The 25,855-nt window shown below is 36.3% G+C and overlaps 1 protein-coding gene across 3 annotated transcripts in view; it reads right to left on the bottom strand.

Annotated features, from left to right (window-relative positions):
• Positions 1 to 441: 441 nt before the first annotated feature.
• Positions 442 to 25,855, bottom strand: part of DHX9 (DExH-box helicase 9) — a 42,526-nt gene continuing 17,112 nt past the window's right edge. For all 3 annotated transcript variants that reach the window (XM_001366499.5, XM_016429998.2, XM_007480932.3), the window contains 14 exons: positions 24,466 to 24,622; positions 20,989 to 21,089; positions 16,486 to 16,699; positions 16,210 to 16,304; positions 11,563 to 11,636; positions 10,943 to 11,095; positions 8,589 to 8,749; positions 8,069 to 8,180; positions 6,991 to 7,152; positions 6,735 to 6,862; positions 4,880 to 5,109; positions 4,663 to 4,778; positions 3,822 to 4,022; positions 442 to 1,086 (listed from right to left, as the gene is read on the bottom strand). In XM_001366499.5, coding sequence (XP_001366536.1) covers positions 783 to 1,086; positions 3,822 to 4,022; positions 4,663 to 4,778; positions 4,880 to 5,109; positions 6,735 to 6,862; positions 6,991 to 7,152; positions 8,069 to 8,180; positions 8,589 to 8,749; positions 10,943 to 11,095; positions 11,563 to 11,636; positions 16,210 to 16,304; positions 16,486 to 16,699; positions 20,989 to 21,089; positions 24,466 to 24,622 — 2,208 coding nt within the window. In that variant the 3' untranslated portion in view covers positions 442 to 782. The remainder of the gene's footprint in view (positions 1,087 to 3,821; positions 4,023 to 4,662; positions 4,779 to 4,879; positions 5,110 to 6,734; positions 6,863 to 6,990; positions 7,153 to 8,068; positions 8,181 to 8,588; positions 8,750 to 10,942; positions 11,096 to 11,562; positions 11,637 to 16,209; positions 16,305 to 16,485; positions 16,700 to 20,988; positions 21,090 to 24,465; positions 24,623 to 25,855) is intronic.

The raw sequence follows: 25,855 nt of genomic DNA, 5'->3' as shown, positions 1-25,855 counted from the left end.
AAATTTAAAGGATATGCTGACATTACTGTATTCATCTAAAACATTCTGGGAAAAGATCCATAGCCTTTGCAAAACTTTTAAGAGCTCTACATTCCACGACCCAAAAATGGTTTTAAAAGCTCTGCTCTCAACCAATCATGTTAGTCTCCTGCAGATGTAAAAATCAATGTGACTTGTGTATTATTGACTACTAATAGAAAAGAAATGAACTGTCTGGTAACAAAAGTAACATCACTTTGTGCTCTGTCCCTCTCCAAAAACTAACCCTAAAAACCACAGCATTGCTTACCTCTTATGTTCAAGAGATGTTTTAGAACAGCTTCTCTTGAAGTCTGGGTTAGATTAATTCTAATAATTTAGCTTGAAGAATATAATTAATATTCCCCAAAGACATCTAAATATGTAATTCAACAGGTAAAAATCAATGATTAAACACATGACTAGGGTTCAGTGTAATATTTTATTTTCCATAGTATTAAACTAAAGCCAAGAAAATATCACATTAATTTCAAAAACAAAACTTACTTTATTAAGAACAAAATAATACAAACTGTGGTACTCTGTAATAGGAGATCATCAATATTTTACATAATAAACAAAATCACCAATATAGCTACATACCTAGTTTCTTTAAACTACATTGAACAACACAGTGAGTGGAAAATAGATTTTAGCCTGAATGGCAGCAAACAAATCTCTTGGAAAAAAAATGTAACATGCATATTTTAGTATTGACTACTGGGAAGATGAAGAGAGAGCTCTGAAACCAGTTGATTATTTCCTCAAAAACCACCTCCAAACCCCATACCATAGCCACCTCTGTTTCCTCGGGGGAATCCCCCAGATCCTCTGTAGCCTCCTCCACCCATTCCTCCACTGTAGCCTCCTCCAGATCCTCTATAACCACCACCTGAGCCTCTGTAGCCTCCTCCACTTCCATATCCTCCTTGGTAAGAATTAGAGCCCCCATAGCCTCTCCCACCATATCCACCTTGATAGCCAGAACCTCGCTGGCCACCTCGACCTCGGAATCCACCTCCATTGTCATATCTAGCCATCTTGGGTGGGCGAGGGCCATCTCCATACCTAGGAAGGGAACACATAATTTGAACAAAGGTAGATGTGTAGACGCCAATCCAGTCAAACTAATTCAGTTAGTGATCAGGTTTAAAAAAAAAAATTAAAATATTTTAACAAGGCAAACATTACTATTAAGACAAAAATGTATTCATCTTAAGTTTCTCTTCAGTTCACTGAAACTTATAGTATTTATTGGTGTATTTATTTGTTAATGCATTATTGGCAAGCAACAAGTATGGTCAAGTAACATTTTTTGTGGGAAGGGCCAGTAAAAAAAGAGATTAAAGATGGATCAAGAAGTAATTTATAGCCTAGAGACGGGAGGTCCTAGTTTCAAATCTGGCCTCAGACACTTCCTAGCTGTGTGACCCTGGGCAAGTCACTTGACCCCCATTACCTAGCCCTTCAGGCTCTTCTGCCTTGAAGCCAGTATTGACTCCAAGACGGAAGGTAAGGATTAAAAAAAAGTAATTAATAGTGTTTCAGTAACTTGTTCCTTTAGTTAGTTGTAAGCTCAGTATCTACCATTCTTTCAATAGAATTGGGAAATTCAGTACCGAAAAGCTAGCAGGTAAAGCAATAATTCAAATCATCCTTCTCTGTTACCCATAAAAAGCAAGCACCTAGATCCCACAGTAAATTTCACTGAATTCATCTATTAAGTGCCACTAAAATAGGAACACTAACTAGTAGCTACTTACTTTAGTAATTTACAAATGATTATACAGTCATGTGAATGGACACAACGAAGACATTTGGATTAAGGTTTTCAGTTAAGAGTACCCAAGGTCATAGTCACATCCTTAATATCTAACCTCTACCTTTTTCAGGCCTCATGAAGCCTTTCCCCCCACTTTCTTCATCAAATACTAGAAGATCTTTAAATTTCCTTCAGGCTAATCCCTGTGCCTATACCCACATTTAAGCCCCAGTCCTAAAAAGACCATTCCCATATCCCACCCTGGCACTATTTCTCACATTTCAATACTCAGCCTCTCCTAAGCCCCCTTTCAATCTAGCTCAGGCCTCCCCATTCAACAGAAATTGCTTTTTAAAAGGCTATCAATGACCTCTAACAGTCAAATCCGGCGGCTTTTACTCAGTTCTCATTTTCCCTGAGGCCTCTATCCTCTAGTGCATGGAGGATGTTCTTCTAAGTTGTGATCACACCTGCCCTCAGTAATGTTCTCTCTCCTCCATTCAAAGGTATCATCTCTCAGCTTCTCTTCTTTGCCACTGGGATTCACTCACACCAGCTGCAAATCTCTACAAATAACTCCACCTGCATTTTGAACCCTGACCTATAGTTATATACAATGAAGTTCATCTTCCCTCTAAACCCACTGCTAATTGTGACTGGATCATTTGTCTAAATTCTCCAATTACACACACACAGAAGGCAGGTAGGAAATCTTTAATTTCTCCATTTTACTTCAATTATCCAATCAGTTCATTCTGGACAATTCCATCACCCCAATCCACATGGCTTGAACAACCTATTTCGGCCTGTGGTCACTGAGCTCCATCTTCTTTATCATTTGCCTACACTACTGAAATCGCCTTCTCTACCTTTGAATCCTTCCTTCATGCTGCTGACAATGTTCTCACACCACTTGGCTAACCCTGCTATCTACTCAAAAATGGTCAGGGCTCCCCACTCTTGCTGAACAGGTTCTCTACCTGGTATTTAACATGCATCCAGTGTTTGGAGCCACCAGACCTTATTATTGCCATCCATACTTTGGGAAAATGCCAATGTCTCTTTGTTCAAGTTATTTTCTATGTCTGGCATGTCTTCTCCCTTCTACTTTTCACCTATTTAAGCCCAATTCAAATGCCATTTTCTTCTCAAACCATACTTCTGCCCCACCTAAAGGTTAATGACCTTTTTACCCTCAGACATGACATAGAATATAACTCTCTGCTATATAAAAACTGATTATTATAGCAAAATAAGGGCCTTACCCTAGCTAGGTTAATAAGAGGTTGCTGTGTATCCCCGCAAATGCTTTATATTTCATCTTGTGTTCTGAGCACAACTTAATGTTAAATGCTTGTTGTAGTTTACCCTCCTGTTCATGACAAATAACATTTCATATACAATGTCATTTGATGTATCACTGTGATGAAGCTGGCTATGCCAACAGAGCATGAGAAGGTCCTAACTGCAAAATCTTTGTGAAAATCTTTTAGGTCTTTATGTAGCATTCTACAATTAACAAAACATGCTATTTCTTTAGCCAAAACACAAACTAGAATCTTTGGATACATAATGCATTAAAAATATAGAATTTCTTGAAAGAAAAATATATGTGATTAATCCTACTGCCTACTAAAGTGTTTTTACTTTCACATTCTTTATTTTGTGTACCCAAGACATGAACTACAAAACGTACAAAATATCTTCCCAAAGGTCTGCAGTTTTAGTCCTCACTACTATCAATTTGGGTCCTCTCCAAGGGTAGGTGGCAGTTTGTGTAATGCCCCCCACCCCATAATCCTGTTTGTTGGAGGATTGTATGAGGTGAGTGGCAGGAGAATCTACGTGGTCTTATATTTTGTTAGACAATTACCTTTTTATTCCTTTAGTGATTATTAATGTTTCAACTATTGGACACTAATTTAAATCTTACAGTGTTAATGGTTCAATTAGATGATTTTCATAAATGGCTGATTAGGGACTTTTGTGATTCTTATTTAACCCATGTCATTATCTTAAAAGAGAAAAATATGGAACTTACCGTGCATTGCCAATCATGAGGCTGATGCCAGCAGCTGAAGGCCTGGAGATCTGCCGAATCATGTTCAGCATGCGCTCATTTGAAGGATCCAAATTGCTGATTATTTCAGGCTCTTTGGTAACTTCAACAACCAGAGCCTCCATGGCTGCTCGGAGGGCAGTTATGCAAGCGGCAGCCTCATGGGACATCTGCAGTCTGATCCTAAATGAAAGATGTAATGGCTACTTCAAATGCTACATATAGAAAATGTGTATTTTCAACCCCTCCCAACCCCCATGCAACACTGTTTTAAACAGCCAAGAGTGATAGGAAGACTGACTTCTGATACAACCTTTGGAGTATGTGCACAGCTACAACCACATCCCTTCTCCAGAGCCTCTTTCCCAATAAAAGAACTTGATGAGATCTCACGCCCTTCATTTGGGCAGGGGACCATATTTTTGTTCATTTTTTCCATTGCCATATATGTTCATAGACTGAGAAACTTTAGAAGGGATCCTAAAGCTCCCATTTCTGAATGATTAGATGGTCTACTTTCCAGATTTAGGGCATGGGGTGGAACAAGATACAAATGTGTTTCAAAATGCTTTTGTCTCCAGAAGAACTGTATGCCACTATGAATTATTTACTAGGGGGTGGAAAGCATATTATAAATAAAAGCTGTGCTATATGTTAAAAAATACTTTAATATTCAGTAAAACTAGCATTCTGAAGCAATTGGTTAAGCAAATTTTGAATGTTGCTTCAGACTCATACCAGTGGCTTTCTTCAAATCTGAGGCACTCTCTCATTAGCCCTAAACCACAAACATTTTAGCCAAGATTTGACATAAAGGCCGTACCAGTCATCAACTAGCACAATCTCCCCATCTGATTGGACCTTCTTAGAAGCAAAGAGAAGTAGCTGCAAGGGGGTCACTAAGGTCATGCCTTTGGCAGAGATGGCTCGAGTGCGAATCTGAAAATGGAAAGTTTTCATCAGAGATGCTAAGCAATTCAATAAACCAAAATAAAGCGCTGTTAAAAAAAAAACACACTTAGAAAATACTCTTTTCATACCTTTTCTCCAAACACAAAGAAAGGAGATGGATATTTCATGTCCTGACTGCTAAAGGGGCAGTTAACAGATGACTTGTGGATAAGTGCATTTCGCCCCTCAGTAGTGAGAATTTTCCTCTTTTCTTTATGGTAGCAGACATTAGGGTACACACCAAAAGCCAAAAGGGAGATGACAACATCCAAATTGTTATCTGGTCCTGTGTTATTAAATACTTGTGTCATCAGACATTCTGCAGAAAAAAATGAGAAAAGTATGGAAATCAGAAAGATACTTCTCTATGTATTTATGTTGCTATCCAAAATATTCATGAGACCTTGGATGTTTACTGATGTTATTTAGACAAATTTCCTTATTGTAAGATCCTGGCCAATTTACATGAAAAAATCTTGATGAGAAATAAATGCTTATTAATATTTAAAAGCTCTACCTTTATATCAGCTATCAAATAACATTAATTTGAAAGGTCTCCATTACTCTCAGAGCAAATGAAATCTTACTTATAAAGTGCTTAGCACAGCACCTGGCACACAGTGCCAGGTTTTTAATGACTAGTTTTTCTTCTTTCATTGATGTCAGTTGGCAAAATGGAGCCCTTCCATCCTCATGAAAAGGACTAAAAGTTTGGACAATGAGAAATACTTAAAGGGCAGAGTTTCTGAAGAAACAAGTTCATTTGACTTTCAAAATGGATGATTCTATACCAATTTCACAAATCTTAGACTTCATGAATATTATAACCCTAAGTCTGAAAAGCAATTACAGGAAAAAAATTCAAGGAAGTTAGCTAATTCTTAGAAGAGCTTCCTACTAGAAATTCTCTTCTTAAAATCCAGAATATTTTTCCTACTTGCTGTCTCCCATTGAAATTAATTGCCTCCCTATTAAATTATTATCTCAGTATTTTTCTCAGAAGATTATATTTAAGACCTCTTCAAAGACTTTTAAAACCAGATGGAGGAAATGCTAAGTGTATCACAACATATGAAAACAATATTTGGCTTTTCATAAAAAAACAAAGGCTTCAATGGCACTAGGAGAACTATCAATCAAGGCAAAGTATTTAGGGGGAAGGAGCCTCAATCTCACTAGCCAGCAAAGATCTTTCTTTCACCAAGTAGTTAATGACTCTTTGGATCTCACTTTTTAAATTCAAATCACACAATTTGCATGTATTGTTCAGTTGGGAAGTTGTTATTTAGCCCTCTAATCTTGATCCATTTGGGGTTCTCTTGGAAGAGATATTAGTTTATTTCCTTTTGTAGCTCATTTTACAGATGAGGAAACTGAGGTAAATAGGGTTAAGTGATTTTCACAGAATTACTAAGTGTTTAAGACCAGATTTGAATAAACCAGGTGCCACCTGGCTGCATGTACTATTAGATTATAAATTTCATAGGGGTGGGGAGGAGTCATTTTTATTTAGTTTGTATTTTAGCCTTTCACCATTACTGAATTTGTTTCGACTGTAGGATCACAGTAACTGTGAGAGTAAAAGAGAATTTATCTGTTTGAACCCTTTAAATTTTAGACATAGTATTAGTGTTTTAGTCAGAAGTAAAAAATTTAGTAAAGGGCAGACAAGGAAATAATTTTTCTTAGATCCTTGCTGAAAAAATGATTTAAATAGTTTGCATCCAAGTTTCTGAATATCATATCCATTGCTCCTCAAAAAAGGCAGTATTCTTACTGCTATTACTGTGGTAGTCTTATTAATGCTTCCTCTCCTTTTTTTCAGGATGGTGAACTCTGGCATGGCATTCAACACACTTCTAAGAAGCCTGAAGGCACAGAGGGCACTGTTATATAATGTACATAATCATGTGAATATTCATCTTGAGAATTTAGGAGCCTTACCTTCTGGGAACCCAGAATTAACCAGAATTTCTTTCAGTTGAACTTTTGCTTCCCAAGTCATTCTGAGGGTGGCCATATTGAGTCTTTTGTGTTCACAAAAGCGGATCTCTGCCTCTTCTCCACCCATTCTAAAAAAGAGGGAAAAAAGGCAAGTATATGAAAAAAAAAGAAAAGAATGAAGTTCTTCGTAATGTAAGCTTTGGAACACTCTTCTAAAACCCCTTGCACCCATGGTTCTCTCATTTGGTTAGCATACCTGGCATCGTCCCAGGCTTGGAACACTGACAAAAGGGCCACGTGATCTGAAAACCTGTTTCCCGCAAAATTGCGGTGGACATAACCCAGGCGCTTGCCTTCACTGATAAATGGCTCTGGGAAGCAAGTGGCAGCAGAGATGGTGCATACAGCATCCCCCACACTAAAATGAAGCAAAGAGAGAATTGGGTTGGAGCCTTGATGTCAGCAGCTATAGTAAATCTGTCATCAGAGGGTGCATATGGAATTAAGAGATCCTTATCTTAACTAATCTAGACAAGAAAGGAAGCTTCCTTTTATCAAGGGCCACTATAAATACCCTACAATCCATAGTGCCTCTCCCAATCCCAAAATCCTGCTGTGATAATTAAAGCTGGACTATGTGAAAGGTGAGGGGGTGTTAATGAACCATGTATAGAGTCTTCTTTCTCATTCCCCTCTTCATATTTTAAGCAAAATGTACCAATCCAGTCCCCCTCCTACCCCACCCCCCCAACCTGTATACCTTATATCTCACCAGGCTGCATGACTCTGGGCCACATCTGCCAGAGTGGCAAACCTCCTCAACCCACAGGGTTCCACCAGCCCTGGGACTCTTCTACCTCCTCACCCACCAACTCTAAAACCATTCCTTTAAAGGAGGCAGCTTATCTCTTTTCCCAGGATGTACCACTCTAGGCTTTCTCTGCCTTCACCATGGCCTCTGCCTGACAAATCCCTTTTTTAATACTGTCTTTTCCCATCAGACTATAAGCCCCTGGAAGGCAAGGCCTTTTATTTTTTGGTACTCGTTTCCCCAGCACTGAGCACACTGCCTGACCGATGCTAGATAGATAATGTTTATTGACTAATTAGCTTTTCTTCTAGAATTGCTAAGTATCCTTTTTTCTTTGGTGCGCTTTAGTTTCTCCAACTCAAATAATTAAGCCATAATTGGGGATACCCATCTTTTCCCACTTATTGAATATTTTATCTATATAGGCCTTTTACTCCTTCTGTGTCTAATTATTCTTCCAGAAAAAGATGTTCTCTAAACTATTTTCCATTTAATTAACAGCAACGGCATAGAAAATACTTACTAGAAAATACAACCCATTATCATCATCTTGCCAAGACGGGGCTCAATTGGGAGTTTAGCCAGGATTCGTCCAAGAGGTGTCAACTCATCATTAGCATCTAGTGCATCAAGCTCTGTAAAGATGATATTTTTGTCAGGAGGAATAGAATAAATAAACTGGTTAATGAAGTAAAATACCAACTCTGTTGTGTAAAACAAAGGCGAAGTTAGTGTTTTCTGGGGAAACAAGTTAAAATTTCTTCTACTAGACCACTTAGACCAAATGAATGCTATACTTTTACCCAATGAGCCCATACTCCAGGATTTGGTTGGCAAAAATGAACTTCCTGTTCAACACTGACTCATGCTTCATTTCTGAACATTAAGATGCTTACAACTCATTATACCAAACACATAGAAGGTGACAAGAGGACTACTAGTCCCAGAGAACAATGAATGACCTGCAAGCTTCTACCATTAATACTTTCCCAAAATTACTAGCTAACATGATACTACCAATTAGTAAGAATAGATGCAGATACCTCGGAGGGTGTGCTCTGCTTCAATCACAGCATCCAAAGGTGGTGGTTCAATTGCTTTGGCCAGGAACTGACCAATTCCTCCTAGACGAAGCAGTTTAATACTCAAAGCAATTTCATGCAGTGGTGTTCGGAACATTTCGGGGGTCATATGGGTTTCGAGTCTTAAGAGAAAGCCAAAAATGAACTATTAACTTTATATGTAGATGCGATCAACACTTTGGGTGCAAGGTTCCTCTGGCTAGCATCTTAAATCAACTACCTCCCACCCCCTTACCCCTTAATCGGCATTATTAATAGCTAAGGGGTTCATCACGTGTGTGGTAGGCATTATCCTAACCTACTGAAATGATTTGCTGACTTTTCCAGATAAGGTTCTCACTCAAGAATTATCACTGCTTTAAGTCACTCTGAGAAAGCTCTAACTGCAAAGATACAGAAATGATATAGAAGCAATATAGCTTCTGACAAGGGGTATTTTTAAGTTTTGCTAGCTGAAATTGAAGGGGCTTTTTGAGGCATTAAATATCAAGTTTTCTAACTAGTCTTCTGAACTGTTTCCACTCCTTCAGTCTTAATCTGAGATTTTATTATGTATTCTATATCATAGGTAAACGGAAATCTCCTTTGTCATGCTTTAGTAGACTTTTGAGTTACTGTAGCTAAAAAATAAATCACATGAATGTTCTAGCTTCTTTAAAGATGAGAGACAAGTATATCTTTAATAAGCTTTTACTCAAAACCTTTCAAAATTGGTAAGCCTGAGCCTCTGCTCCACTAGTCTAGACTTCAAAACTATGGTCACTCTAGTCAGTCTAAAACAAGGAATAAGGGGGCAGCTGGGGAACTCAGTGGATTGAGAACCAGGCCTAGTGATGAAAGGTCCTGGGTTCAAATCTAGCCTCAGACACTTCTCCAAGCTGTTTGACCCTGGTCAAGTCACTTAATGCCCACTGCCTAGCCCTTGCTGCTCTTCTGTCTTAGAATCAATACATTGTGCTGATTTTAAGGTGGAAGTTAAGGGCTTAAAAAAATAAAACAAGGAATAAGTTCCTTTCTCTCACCACCCCTCCCCCCAGGTCAAATGAAGCAAGGATACTTCATATCTAATGTTCAAATATCCAAAGATAATATTGCCAACTGATGGGAACCAAAGCAGCACTGCAATTCAGAGCTATACTCTCAAAGTCACTCAAGAGTACTATTTGCCCCAGTGATAAAGGGTAACGGGTCTATCTCCCCCGCAAATAAAAGGGTCCCATATGCACAAAATTATTTATAGTTCTTTCATTGTAGCAAAGAACTAAAAACAAAATAAGACATTCAATAAAATACACTGGTAGATCAATATAACAGAATATTATAATACTTTAAGAAATAAGTAATGAAAGAAAAACAGTATACATAATCGTGCCTACAATTTAAAAGGAAAGTACAATGGGAAAACAATCAGAACTAAAGCTAGATGGCACAGTGGATACAGCTTAGTGGCCTGGAGTTAGGAAGACTGTCTGAGATCCTTATTAGTTGTATGGCCCTAAGCAAGCCACTTAATCTGCTTATGGCAAATTCCTCATTTGGGGATAAAATAGCAGCACGTACATCCCAGGATTGTTGTGAGGTTTAAATGAGTTATCTGTTATGTGCTTAGCATATTGCCTGGCAAACAGTAATAAGCAATATATAAATTTTAAGTATTATTAAGTTAAAAAGAATGCTATAAAATTATAGTAACTAAGCTTGGCCCCAAAGAAATAAGAGGGCTCCCCTGAAGGGTTACAACAGGAAACATAGGTGATAAAAATAAGATATCAATGTTTATCTTTAATAAGAAAATGGGAGTTCTGTCAAATAAGTAATCCCAAGAATTAATGGAATGTATCTCCTCCTCTTATGGGAGACCACAGATCTGTAAAACCTACACAAAATGTTAAGACTTGGGTTGACATAGAGGCTAGCTTTGCTGAATCAATGGGGGGGGGGGGGGGGATTGGAGGATTTTATTATAAGGAATGGCACTGGAAGAAGTGCTTAGAAGGCTATATTGGGAAATGATGGGGGTGTAAAAAAAATATTAATAAATTTGGAAATGATAGAATCCCTGTCAAATAAGCAGTTGTCATCATAGAACTCATGGATCCCTTTTTAAAAGAAACCTCACCCTTGTGCATTAGTTTACTATGCACTTTCACATTAACTCATTTGAGTTTTCTTGTGCAGACTGATTTTTAATTCTCACTTATCATTCAATGACACACATTCCATTTAAATTTTTTATCATCTCAAAATGAAACATTTTAATTTCAGGTATTAAAGTAAATTGGAATCCTATCTGAACACAATTTGTATGGTTTTACCTATCATAACGAGCTCTGCTGCAGAGATGAAAACAGAAGCCAGGTCGTACACGACCGGCTCGTCCTTTCCGTTGTTCAAGATTTGTCCTGGATGCCCATACTGTAGCGTAGTTGGTCATATTGTTGTGAGCAGTGAACAATTTCACCTTCTGCCTAAAGATGAGAAAGAACTGGAAGTTGGAAATTCTAGTTTTCAGAAAGTGACCCCATTATTTTTTATAAAGTCATGCCAGGTAATCATTCAGATAACCATAACTGCACAGGGAGCCATTACTTGATAATTCCATAACTATTCCAAGACAGAAATGAAAAATTAATCTGTTATTCTCTAGTATCCTTTAACATCAAATCCCATTTCCTGCATTTATAAGCTAAAGCTATTACAAAAAAGCACTTTTACACACCCACCACCATTAACCCACTGCTCAGAGAGACAAATTAGGAATCACAATGGGAATCCTGCTTGGAAAAAGACTTAGGAACCTGCAGTGGCAATTCAGCCAAGAATAGCAACAGTAATGAGAAACTATGAAGTGTTGCAAACGTAGAAGATTATTGATCTGTGTTCTAGATATATAATTTACTTTTTTCAGGACAAAAGCAATACATTAGGTACTCACTTGCAGGAGTCAACAACATAAACGACATCATTAATGGTAATGCTGGTCTCAGCAATATTTGTGGACAAAATAACCTGTGAAAGAAGAGTTAGATGGATTTTATTTCAAGAAACAGGATCTACCATATACATATTACTTTGTTAGATGCATAGATACAAATATTAAAAAATAAAAGAGTCTCTTACTGAAAAGAACCTACATCTTATCAAAGAAAATTACAATAATGAAATATAAAACAAGACTCAATACAAGAGGGAAAATAAATCCAAAGTACTCCAGGAAAAAACTCAGTTGTGGGAGATCAGGGAAAGTTTTGCAGGAAAAAAAGGCATCTGATCAGAGCCTTGAAGAAAAGTTCTAAAAAGATGAAGTACATTCCAGGCATGGAGGAAAGCCTTCAAAAATACATGGAAGTTAAGGGCAGCTGGGTGGTTCAATGGATTGAGAGCAAGGCCCAGAGAAATGTGCAACTCTGGGTAAAGTCACCTAATTCCCATTGCCCCTTACCGCTTTTCTGTCTCAGAACCAATATTCAGTAATTGATTCTCAGATGGAAGGGAAGGATTAAAAAAAACAAACATGTAAGTTGAAAATATCAATCTGAATTTGGGAAACAAATTAATATTGGATTGGACCAATAACAGCTAACATTTACATAACACTTTTAACATTTGCAAAATGCTTGAAAATAATTCAATTTAATCATCACAATCACCTTGGGAATTATTGCTCTCATTTCATAGATGTAAGAATTGAGGGCACCTTTGTCTGGTAGTGCTCAGGGGGTCAAGCAGCTAGCAAGTATTTGAGGCTGAATTTAAACTTAGGTCTTCCTGACTCCAAACCCAGTGCTCTCTATCCATTATATCACCTGATATAATATATACCTCTGCCTGCCAAGTGTTGCCTTATGATTCGGAGCAGAACAGAGTTAACAAAAAAAAAAGGTTAACATTTTTGCACAAAGAAAACCATTGCATTCAAGATTAGAAGGAAAGCAGAAAATTGGAGGAAAAAAATCTTTATGGCACTCATCTCTGTAAAATATATAGAGAACTGAGTTTTTAACTATAAGAATACAAAGTTGTTCCCCAATTAATCGATGGTCAAAGTATCCAAATAAGCAGTTTTCAGATGAAGAAATCAAGTTTTCCAGTCAGAAAAAATGCTCTAAATCATCATTGATGTGAATTACACAATTCCCAGCATCCCATATTCCTTCTCATGTTACGTGCTAACATAGAAAGGATATAAATTTTGGGTAGCCCTGCCTCTTTCTCTTCTTGTGATCACGACTGGCTGAAGTGGGCTTTTTGGGAGAAGTGAGAAAATTTATTCACATGATCTTATTTTTTTTGGATAATTACATTTTTATACTTCTATTTCCTCTTTATTTCTTTACTTCAAGTGATTATTAATAAACTTCATAAAATACTTGGAGTTTGGGACATTGATTTAAAACCTATATTGACTTGAGAAATGCAAAACACAGTAACTCTAAAAGGACTAACTCACTCACACCTACCAGATTGGCTAATATGGCAAAAAAGGAAACAGCTATTAATATGTTTGAGACACCAATACCCTGTTAGTAGAATTGTAAAACTGTTCTAAACCATTCTGGAGAGCAATTTGGAACTATGTCCAACGGGTTATAAAATAATGCATGCCCTTTGATCCCGCAATACCACTACTAGGACTATATCCCATAGAGATTTTTAAAAAAGGAAGGAGGATGACCTTTTCAATAAAATATTTATAGCAACTCTGTTGTGGCAAAGAATTAGAAACCATGGGGACGTATACCAATTGGGGAATGGATGAACAAGTTGTGATATGTGACTGAAATAGAATACTACTGTGCGGTAAGAAATGTAAAAAATAGACTTGAATACAGGACTACAATACCCACAAGCCTTTGCTCCACTTCCCCAAATTGCTTTGTAATCTCACAGGAATTCTGAGGTGGGCCGAGATCGAGGAAGGATTTAAGCTGGTGGCAAAGGTTTTTGGGGCTGCTTTTTGGACTTCCTTTTTGGAGCAGACGTGTCTCTTCCGTGATGTGAGGTTATTTTGTCTAGGCCTCTGGCCTAGACACATGTTTCTTACTTGTATATTCTTTAATCCTTAATCCTTAATAAACCTCTAAAAAAGATAATACTCCTTGCAGAAAGAAACTAATTTCTACCTGCCTCAGTCTCCCCATATTCCCTAATTTTAATCTTTACAGAAATGATGAGCAAATGATTAAAAGAAAAACCTACAAAGGTCTAAATGAACTGATACAGAGTAAAGGGAGCAAACCAGGAGAACATTACACATAGTAACAGCAAAATGTACAATGAATGCCACATCTACTCTTAGCAATACAATCTCAAAGGACTTATAATGAAAAATGCTATCCAGCTCCAGAGAAAGAACTGATGCATTGAATGTACATCAAAACAGTCCACTCTTCACTTTGTGACATTCATGGGATTTTTGTGTATTTGTCTTCTTCCACAATATGACTATGGAAATGTTTTGTATGATAGCACATGTACAACCAATAGCAAATTGCTTACCATCACAGGGAAAAGGAAGGGAAGGAAGGAGAAAATGTGAACACAAATGTTAGAAAATGAATGCAAAAAAGTGTTTGTAAACATATGCAGAAAAAAATATTATGGGGGGGAGGGGAGGGTGCGCGCGCTCACACACATACACATGCACACACAACCCCTTCCCCAAACCTAGAAGTATAAAAACCCAAACTTAATTAAAAAGAAAATTAACACGAATCAAGGACTGCCAAGGTAGCTGGAGGATTTTAGATTTTAGACTAAAGAGTTTCTATATTATTCTCTAGTAAAAAAGCTAGTCACTGAAGGAAACATTGCCAGACCTGTGCTTATATCCACTCAGAGGGTATATAGGCGTTTCCATCTGTATATATGAAATTTTCCTCTAGTGAAATAAAAGCTCATTAAGAGCAGGGATCTCATTTCCTTTTTGTCTTTGTATCTCAAGCACCTAGCAAAATGTGGGACTCACAATAAGTGCTCAAAAAATAAATGAACTGGAATAAGCATTAGTATTATTTTTATCCTCAGTTATACTGATAAATTGTTTTGCTGGCAGATCACTGATATCACCATCATAAAGTTAAGTAAAATATCACAAGTCACTGAACTTTATCCTGCATGAATCCTTAGACAATGCATTAAATTAAATTTAATGCTAAAACAAAAGGGACAGTCTGAACTTTAATACTAACATCATATATCCCTGAATTTTGCCACAATGTAATATTGCTTATAAAAGCTATTTTGACAGCCAAATGAAATAGAGGAGAGCTGAAAGGGGACTATGACAAAGATCCATTAAAAAAGCGACAAAGGTCTAAAATTGGGTGTAGTAGTACATAAGTAAGAGACAGATGGAAGGATACTATGGATATAAAACTCCCAGCATTCACCAACTGACTACAAATCAAAGGATGAATACATGAAAGGAAGAATCAATTTTTAAACAATATAATTTAAAAATTGTCTACATACCTTATAGGAATATAGAGTAGATTACACTCTCTTAAAAACAAAAAGCAAGAGGGCAGCTAAGTGTCTCATTGGATAGAGAGCCAAGCTGTGCGACCCTGGGCAAGTAACTTAACCTCAGTTAAGCCTAAGCCTAGCCTTTACTCTTACAACTTAGAATCCACTTAGTATCAGTTCCAAGACAGAAGGTAAGGACTTAAAGTTTCTGCAGGCACTAGGGAGGGTAGAAGTGTGAGGATTATTAAAAAGAAGTTTAATTTGTGTGCCTTTCCCAACAACACAATTTTGTAAATGATGGAAATGGGTCAAAGAAGCTTTTTAATATTCTCCAGAAACGCTATATGGATTTCAACTTTAATCATATAAAATATATTCTCTACCTCATTTTCTAAAAGAAAAGTTTCACCCACAATTATGGATAATTTGGTGCTTTGTATAACTTTCTACAATTAACCAAGAAAATTCTTAAATTTTTATTCAAAACTTGGAAATGGATGAAATTTTGATTAATTATATTATAAAATATAACTTTTACAAACAATAGGTAAGAATCAAGACTAAAGATTCAAAGAATATTTTAAAAGTGTATATTAATAGACATAAATACTATTTAAATTTACATTCATTTTTAAGATCCTTATCACTGTATATATTTTTTCACCAAAGATTTTCAAACATTTCAAATCAAGCAAACAGTATTTTTAAAACTACAGATATGGGAGCAGCTGGGTGGCTCAGTGGACAGAGAGCCAGGCTTAGAGATGGGAAGTCCCTAGGTTCAAATCTGGCCTCAGGTACTTCCCAACTGTGTGACCCTGGGCAAGTCATTTATCCCCCATTGCCTAGCCCTTAACAACTCTTCTGCCTTGGAGCCAATACACAGTAATGATTCTAAGATGGAAGGTAAGGGTTAAAAAAAAAACAACTGAAAATGCTCTGTTATAGTGGAGGCACTATGCCAAGACAGAATCTCTATATTGAAGGAGCTTCAAATGGTCTTGATTGAAAACTAAGTATATATTACATCATGTTACATATAATACATAAGTATATAAGCACTTCTACCAAAGTGGTACAATGGATACTGTCAGTTTTATTATTTGATTTTTACCTTAGTTACTCCAGTTGGTACTGGATCAAACACTTTTCGCTGTTCCTCCCTAGGAATCTGAGAATGCAGAGGCAGAATCCGATACCGGTGGCTTCCTAAAAAGCAAACAGATTTGAGTTGAAACCAATAGTTAAGAATTCAATTTATTTTGCCACTATTGTATTTTCATTAACACTCCATTCACATTTAGCATGAAGTGCCTTTCCCCACACTATCTGGAACAGAGGCATACATATTCTTTACTATGAAACTAGTGAAAAATTGAGACAGCCATACCAAAATGGGGATTCATTTCTAAATGCTTCTGCATAGTATATATCAAGTTCCAGCCAGGAAGGAAAACCAGCACTGCTCCAGGAACGTTAAGAGTCTCAATGTACTTCAGAAGTGCTTCAATAAGTTCAAATGGAGTTTCCTTCTCATTCATCTGTGCCATGCAACGCTTTGTTTCTGGACCATATTCATCACTGCAGATTAAGTTACAGTTTGCCTGATAGAAAAAACATTTTTCAGAATTGTACTTATTCAATATAACATTGTCCTATTTCTAGATCTATCAGCTATCAAAATGACGGGGCAACAAAACCTAGTTAGTAATTTGTGCTGCGACTATAGCCATTATTTTCTTTCAATAGAAGACACTCATTTCTAAGCTCTCAAGAACCTTTTTTGATCTTTTCAAACCTAGGCTAAGTATTTATAATCAAACAGTTCTCTTTACCTAATGGTTGATTCTGGTTTTAGTAACTGTCAAGACAAAAATTCTCCTTTTGAATTTAATTCCAATCTAAATACTTACTCTAGCTTATTAACTTCCTTCTACCAAATAAAATATATACCACTTTGAGGCTTTTTTCATGGAATCACTTATTTCTCTAAGATATTATGATTATGAATTACTAGCTACTATCCTACATTCTTTTTTTTTGGTGGCTAAACTTCCTGAAAAAGTGATCTACAGCCAGCATTTTCCTCTATTTGTAGTCTAGTTGCAGACCTCACCATCATTCACCTAATAAATAAATAAATAAAATTAAAACACTTTTCCTCAATTCTCATTCTTATCTTCCATGTCACATCCTCTGACTTTGCCAGTTAGCTTCTTCTCTTCAGGTTTTTTGTATGTTGCTCTCTCTTGATTTGCTTCCTACCTGACCTGTCTGGCCATTCCTTCTCAATTTGCCTTGATGCTATGCATCTAGATCAGCGGTTCCCAACCTCTCAATTTGTAGCAATGAGAATACATAATGCATATCAGGTATTTACATTCTGAATCGAAACTGTAGCAAAATTACAGTTTTGAAGTAGCCACCAAAATAATTTCTTGGTTTGGGGTCACTGCAACATGAGGAACTGTATTGCGGGATCATGGCATTAGAAAGGTTGAGAACCACTGATCTAGATTATTAACTATTAACTACAGGCATTTCCCAAGGCTCTGGTTCTAATCCTTATTTTCTCTCAATATTATCAGCTCCTATAGGTTAAACTATCTTTATGGAGATGATTCTCGGATCCATCCAGTACTAACTTCTCACAACCACCAGTCTTACATTCCATATCCCCAACTACCTATTCAGCATCTTGACCCAGATTTGCTATGAATATTTTAAAGTCAACATTCCTAAAACTGGACTTATCGTTTACCACAAAGCTTCCCTCTTTCACATTTTCCTTTTTATTATTTGAAGGAACTCTACTGTCCTTGGTCAGCTAGGCTCAAAACCTAGGATTCATTCTTAGTTTCATCCTCACACTCCAAACATTCAATTTGTTGCCAGGTTCTGTCAGTACATTTGTGCCATCTTTCTTTTCTCCACTTTACATAAATACCACCTCGGTTCAAGGTCTCATTACCTCACCCCTTAGATTATTGCATCTCCCTGCCTCAAGTATCTCCTCATTCTAGGTAATTGTCTATTCAAGAGCCAAGGTGAACTTCAAGTGACATGTCCCTTATTAAATAAACTCCAGGGGTTCCCTATTTACTCTGAGATTAATTACTAGTATATTATAATATATAATTATTACATATTAGCTCTATTTAAGGATGAGGACCTACACATACAAAAATAATTATAGTAACTTTTTGTAGTAGCAAAAGATAGGGAATTGAGAGAGCTCTTCAATTGGAGATTGGCTAAGTTATAGCATATGTTTGTGACAGAATTCTATTGTACACTAAGAAATGACCAGGGAATTATTGGTTTTAGAAAAATATGCCAAGATTTACACAAACTAATATAAAGTAAAGTGAGAACAGAGATATCATTGTGCACAATAACAGCAATGATCAACTGTGAAAGACCTGGCTACTCTGATCAATACACAATGATCCAAGAAAAAAAACAAAGGACTCTTAGTGGAAAAATGCTATCCACCCCCAAAAGGAGAACTAATGAACTCTGAGTAGAGATGGAAGTAAAATGCTCTCATTTTATTTTTCTTGCTTTAGGGGGAAAAAATTGCTAATATGAAATGTTTTACATAATTTCACATGTATAATTAATGTATTATTTGTCTTTTCGGGGGATGTGGGAGCTTTAAGAGGAAGGGAATCTGGAACTCAAAATTTTAAAAGAGAAGAATGTTATAAAAATAACTTTTTAAAAATCCTATTTAACTTTTAAGGATCCTTGAAATATGGTCCCTTTCTAACTTCCCAGTTTTCTGACACCTTTTCCCCTCTCCACCTTCACAACCCAGTGATAACTGGCCTCTTTGCTACTCTAAGAACAAGAATTTCCAATTCCCAACTCCTCCTATTTTCACTGATCCATACCTTAAATTTTCTCTCTCCCTACATCTACTTTTCCTGACTTCCTTCAAACCACAGCTAAAATCTGCAAGAAGCCTTTCTTGGTGCCCCTCAATGTTAATGCCTGCCTGACCCCATCTTTTTTGTACTCAGATGTTTGCATGTTGTGCCCCCCTCATCAGAATGTGAGATCCTTTAGGTCAAAGACTGATTTTGTATCCCTAAGCTTAATAAATGCTTGCTGATTTGTGATTATCTATTGTCTGATCCAAATTAAATCCTTCAGCTTTGTTTAAAAAACTATTTTCAATTTTCAAGCACACTCCCATTGGAGTGTAATTTATAAATCATCCAGCATCAATGAGAATATGGTATAGTGGAGAGAATCCTGTAATTGGAGAAGGAATATCTAGGTTGATAAACTTCTACAACTTTCTGCCTGGATGATCAGAGGTAAATCACAACTCTTCTAAATTTAAGTTTCCTCTCTGTAAAATATGAGGTATTAGCTGAAGTTTGTTTTGAGATGAGAATGGTAAGTAGTTGAAGATTGAAAATGATACCTATGTGGAAAATCTTAACACATTTTAAAATGTTAGGGTTATTGATCTTTTTTGTCATTCTAACTGTAGATAAACTTTGTGATCTGTGATTGGACATATTATGTTCAAACTTTCGAAACCCATTACACATTATTGTCACTATACATGGGCTAGACTTAAATCTTGATGTGCTATGTTTATAGCTAGAAAATTTATGTAAAACAAGAATTACTGCGAAACTTTGGGGGGGGGAATTCACAAATTATGAGTTTATGGCCATTTCCTTTCTCACAAAGGTGTTCAAGGAAAATTCTCTGCATGATGAACCTTTTTAAATGTGTCCCACTTAATTAAGTCTTTTAGTCTATTTCTGTTTATTCAAGGACGAGAGAATACTGGGCACAGTACTGCATTAAGCACCCTCTTTACAATAATTCTTATAAAAAATACTTTGAGCAAACTTTAATGATATAAAAATATGAATTACTATTAATTAAGCTACCAATTCATAAATGCCCTTATATAAACCTATTTCTACAAGCTTTATGAAACATTGTACTGGTTTCTTCAATTTAAGTATATAGAAATTGTTGGGTTTATTTCTAATATTCTCTGAAGCAGTAAACCACAAACCATTTCCCCAAAGTTTCAGCTTTTGACACTGACTTACAATTTCTCCCTCTGTTATTTTTAACCTATGTGCTTTATAAACAGTATAAAATGAAGATTTTTTTGGTACTGCAGTAGTTTTTTTCTCTCAGGCTTTGTCTTTCCTCACATTTTGTTGAAAGATTTATTTTTCTGAGTTAATCCACTCAATTTTCAGTTCATTTACCCAGTCCAAGAATTTAATTTTCAACTTCTATTGGAAGCCTTCCTTGTTAATTATCCTGTGTCTAGCTTGCTTTGTATAATATGTTTGCATGTTATTTCCCTCATTAGATTTTAAGTTCCTTAAGGGGAAAAATAACTTAGAATCGGCCTGGCACACAGTAGGTACTTAACAAATGTTTATTGGCTGATTGAAATAATCAACATATTATAAATAGGAATCATCAGTCCAATCTTTCTGGAAATCTAGTTGGAACTTTGGAAGCAAAGTTACTAAACTATACATACCTTCCCTTTTCCCCAAGGTTCACATACCAAAGAACTTTTATCTGCAAAAACATTTATAGAAGTTCTTTTTGTGATGTCATCAAACTATATATTACCAAAAAGAGTGTCCATCAATTGAGAAATAACTGAAAAAATGATGATTTATAAATGCTGAAGGTAGTTTCAAAGAAACCTGGGAAGAATTGTATGAACTAATGAGATATGCAAGTAGGTGAGTAGAGGAAAGTAACTCTGAAAGATTTTGAGAACTGTCAAAAATTGTTTTGTTTAATTGCATGTCTAGTATACCAGCTTTTCTCCCTCTCTTTTTTTATGTATGTGCGTGTATGTAGTCTAAGAAACATCACAAAATCCACTTACATCATCGTCATCACCACCATCATCATCTTTGTCCTTTTTCTTCTTGTCCTTTGGGGGAGGAATGAACTGGGTCATCTGAATACAGTCTTCCAGAAAATACTCTGAAGGAGCAAACAATTATGATGTAAAAATGACCAATAACTTCAAAAAGAAGCTGGTCTGAAGAAACAGATTAACAAAGAGTCATTATCAATGTTCCTTCTATATTCCTAAGTCCAATAAAATTGGTTGGATGTCAAGACAACTTAATGGTTACTTCTCAGTTTTCATCTGTTTTATTTGACACCATATGACCATTCTAAGAAAGTACAGGGTCAATCTTAATGCAATTCTAGAATTTCACCAACTTTCTTCTTTTTGAAAAATGAAAACAAAACTCCTTACCTTCTTTCTTAAAATCTCTACTAAGTATCTGTTCCAAGGCTTAAGAGAAGTTAGTGATAGGCAATTGTGACTTCTAGAGTCACATAGCTAGGAAGTATCTGAAGCCAAATTTGAACCCGGGGTCTCCTGTCTGTCTCTAGACCTGGCTCTCTATCCATTGTGCCACCTTGCAGCTCCTTACTAAGAATTTTGGGACATATTATTGTATTAAGCAGAAAGATTTGTAACCTTCACCGCACACTAGCAATGACTTTCATCTAACACATTGCCTTTCATTCCAGTTCTGCATCTCCAGCTGCCTTTTTAAAGGACAGCTTACAAAGGATGACACATGGACTCAACATGTCCAAAACAGAACTCATGATCTTCTTCCACCAGCTTTTCCTACTACCTAAATATTCTATAGAACCAATCTCCTCAGTCACCCAGGCTTATTCTAAATTCCTCATTCTCTTTCACCTCACTTCTAGACCCAATCTGTTGCCAAGTCCTGTTGATTTGACTTTCACGTTCATAACATCCCTAATTCACAAGAGATGGATGGAATGAACTCAAAGAGGCCTTAAGAACCAATTTTTAAATTCAAATTTTCAATGTGCACATTTATACCCTGGAAGTCAGCAAATGATAAAAACCAAAGCTTAATATGCTATTTTACTGTATGTCTATAGACTTTTGAGAGTGATGCAAATTAAGCTTTAAAGTGTATTGTGAACTTGTGCTCCCTGAAGCTGCTGATTGCTAGTTAAAACATTTAACCATATAAGCATAGTACAGGTCTCTACAGCACCTCATCCCAAGTCTATTGTAAAAGTGAACAGTCAGTCTTTTTACACCTTGCTTCCTCCATCTACACGGGACTCAGGCTTCTGTGTCACTGCTCACAAGATAATTCTCTCTCTACTGCATTTTTATTGCCTGTTTTCCATTCATAATACTCTCAGACCTCTTGTACTCTTAACTTCCTAAAATCCCACCTTCTAAAAGAGGTTTTTCCTCTAGTAACTTTTATGTTGCTAAACTCTTCCCTTGGCAATTATCTTCTAGACCCCATCCATAGCTGTCTTGTCACTAGTCAATAAACATTAAGTGTCTGCTATGCTCCAGGAACTATGCTAAGGACTACTAGACATTAAAAAAAAAGAAAAAGGAAAAAAAAGGGCCAGAAGTCCTTGGCCTCAAAGAACCCATAATCTAGTAGAGAAGACAAGCAAACAAATTTATATAAATTATATAAAATAGCATACATAGAATGTAATTAAAAGGGGGAAGGCAGGCACTAGAATGACCTTGATTTACAAAGTTGTCACTATCATATGCTGAGAGAGCAAGAATTAGGCTTATATGGGGGGGGGAGGGGTGCGGGGGGGGGCTCCAACACCTTTCTTTGTATTCCCAACACTTGGCACTATGCCTAGCACACACAGTAAGCACTTAAATGCTTATTAAAGCCAAAGCATTCTCTCTCTTTTTTTTTAAAGTCTTTATAAAATCAGTAGTTCTCTGGGAGGCAGAAGGTGTATACTAGGAAATGAAGATGGAAACACATATTTTTAAAAAGACCTTTGTCAAGAGGTTATTTATTTCTGTAAATTACAGTGAGTGCAAACTAAAGTTTCCCATCAAGTTGTATTTCAATTTGCCTATGAATATGCCTAGAATGCCAAGCACTACTTTTCTTTGTTACTTTTACCATCTGCTTTCTCAGATTAACTGTAATCCTGTTAAACATTTACCCAGAAGTTTAAGTTTTTAGTACTTCATATATACACTATTAAGCATCTCCCAGATAATGCAGTGTCAGGAAAGAACATTTGGCCGTGCAGCCAGAACACCCAAGTTAAAATCCCAGATTTAATCCCTACAAGACCACAGGTTCTTCCACTATGTCTCTGAATAAAAGAGACAATAATACTCACAATCCTCCTTTACATTGTCTCACAGGATTGGGAAGGGATGTATTTTTTTTTTGGCAATATTTAAAATGAAATGTGATGCCTCATGCAACTAGATGGCTCAGTGAATAGAGCCAGGCCTGGTTGTTCAACTCTGGCCTCAGATGCTTTCTAGCTGTGTGACCTTGGGCAAGTCACTTAACTCCCATTACCTAGTCCTTACTGCTCTTCTGCCTTGGAAAAGATACTTAGTATCAATTAAGAAAGAAGGTAAGAGTTAAAAAAACAAACAAACAAAAAAAGGAAATGTTATAAACCATACAATATAAATTTTTCTGCATTAATTAGGCTGCTTCTAGGGAGTGGTTCAAAAGCTACTTGTACCCAAGAAGACTTTTACTACTTAACATCACCACATTCCTTCACTGTGTCCTCTACTTACAAATGCAGACATTAATCTGCAATTGATCATGTTGATCTACAAATAGAAAACTCTGGTCTTGTAAGATTTAAGGAAATTTTAAAAATTAATTCATTTAAAATTAATTCATTTTTATTAATCCAATCCCTTCTTTGTATTGCTGAAGAAACCAAAGCTTCAAGTTAGCTAACTTGCTCAGTGACATCATAAATCAGGCAGAGACAGGACTAAGGCCTGGGTTTCATGAACCTTAAACCAATGGCCATTTAGACCTTCGATCACTTGTGCTCTTTAGTAGTTCTGCCAGTTTAAGTTGTTTCCAATTCGAGGACTGTGTCTAACTTCTCTAACCACCATGATGACAAGTATTTCAGAAACACTGCTCTGCAACTGCTAAGGTAATTAACTTCTAACCCTTTTGAGTATTTATCAGTATAGGGCAGCTAGGCAGGGAAGTGGCTAGAGTGCTGTGCCTGAAGTCAGGAAGACAAGGTCTAAGTTCAAATCTGATCTTGGATACTTACTAGCTATGTGACCCTGGACAAGTCACTTCACCATGCCTGTTTTCTCATCTATAAAATGAACTAGAAAAGGAAATGGAAAACGACTCCAATATCTTTTGCTGAAACCCCAAATAGGGTCCTGAAGGGTGAGACGTGGCTAAACAAAAACTTATCAGTATTACCATAATACAAAGGTTTAAAAACTACTTCACAAAAAAGAAAAAAAGACAAAAAAAAGAGGACCATTGTTGTGTTTTTCAGTGTAGCAGCTAACCTTGAACTGGGTAAGTTCTTCCAAAAACTTCAATGATAGGACAATTGAAGAAATATTCACAGAACATGCTGGTATCAATGGTGGCAGACATAAGGACAATGCGGACTTCAGGATAAGCCTGTACTACATCCCTTAGCACCACCAAAAGAAAGTCAGTCTGCAGAAATTGGGGAGAGAGATGAGAGAAAAAGAACATATCAGTAACTTTAATACCCAAAAATATTTAGCTAGGTTAAGCCTTACAACCTCAGTCTCTTGGTGTTCCCTGTCACCTAATATTTTGTATTATTTCTTGAAAAAAATTAAGAAATGTAAAAATATAAAAATGAAAGAATATTTTTTAGTGTGTCATGCAGGAATGGATTGCAACAAAAGAATGTGGCAATACACTTCACCTCTGGCCAACAATATTGGCCAATTCTGTTGCTATGTGGTATAGTGAATAGGATGTTATGATGAATGTCTTATTGCATGTCCCCTTAAAAATGAATTGAGCAGCTTTATTTGAAAGAAAACCAAAATGGGAGCCAAACCAAACAAATGTGTAAATCAGGATACACCAAAATATGTTTATGGAGATAAATATTAAGAGTTTCTGTTTGGCATAAAAATTTTGGAAGATAATAGGCAAGATATTTGTAATGTTAGTCATCAAATTATTAGGGCCAAAGAAAATACTGAAATACTAAGCCTTTCACTTTTAAGAATTCTTTCAAAACGTTTGTATGCCTTTAAAAACATTCTGAGAAAGGATCTATGACATAAATAAAGTTAAGAATAGGAAAAAAAATTTACAAAACCTGTCAAATATTTCAAGTGGATAGTAGATATTCTAAAACTCCAAGGAAAACCAACAAAATATAATTACCATTAATTTTTCTGTGTAATCTATCAGTCTTATGCAAAATTTCTCAAGTATGAGAGATCCTCTGACATATTTACTACAATGTTCTCTGGAGGCCACACTCTTTCTGTGAAAAATTTTGCCAAATACGGCATTTACCAAAGGCAGATTATATATAGTGTAGAGAGTGATAGGCTTAAGAACCAGAAAGACCTGGGTTCAAATCCCTCTTTTTGAGATTTAAGGGTGACCCTACGCGGTTCACTCAACCTCTCTGTGCCTCAAAGAAACTACTAGGATTTTTATTCTTAGTAGAAATGAATTGCCATACATAAAGAGTTCCTATACCTGATGAAATCCCAAATAATCTGAGTATGGTTATAATCTGCCTGATGATTACACTTAACTCTGACACTTGACCATTACCCAAAATGAAACTCACCCTCAACAGATGAAGACTTGTTACCAATGAAATTATTATTCAAAAGAATATGACCTATTAGAATAATGTGACACAGGCTTTGATGGAAAAGGTATGAAAATATT

The sequence above is a fragment of the Monodelphis domestica genome, chromosome 2, assembly GCF_027887165.1.
Source record: "Monodelphis domestica isolate mMonDom1 chromosome 2, mMonDom1.pri, whole genome shotgun sequence".
Lineage (NCBI taxonomy): Eukaryota > Metazoa > Chordata > Mammalia > Didelphimorphia > Didelphidae > Monodelphis > Monodelphis domestica.
This window is presented reverse-complemented; position numbering and strand designations above follow the sequence as displayed.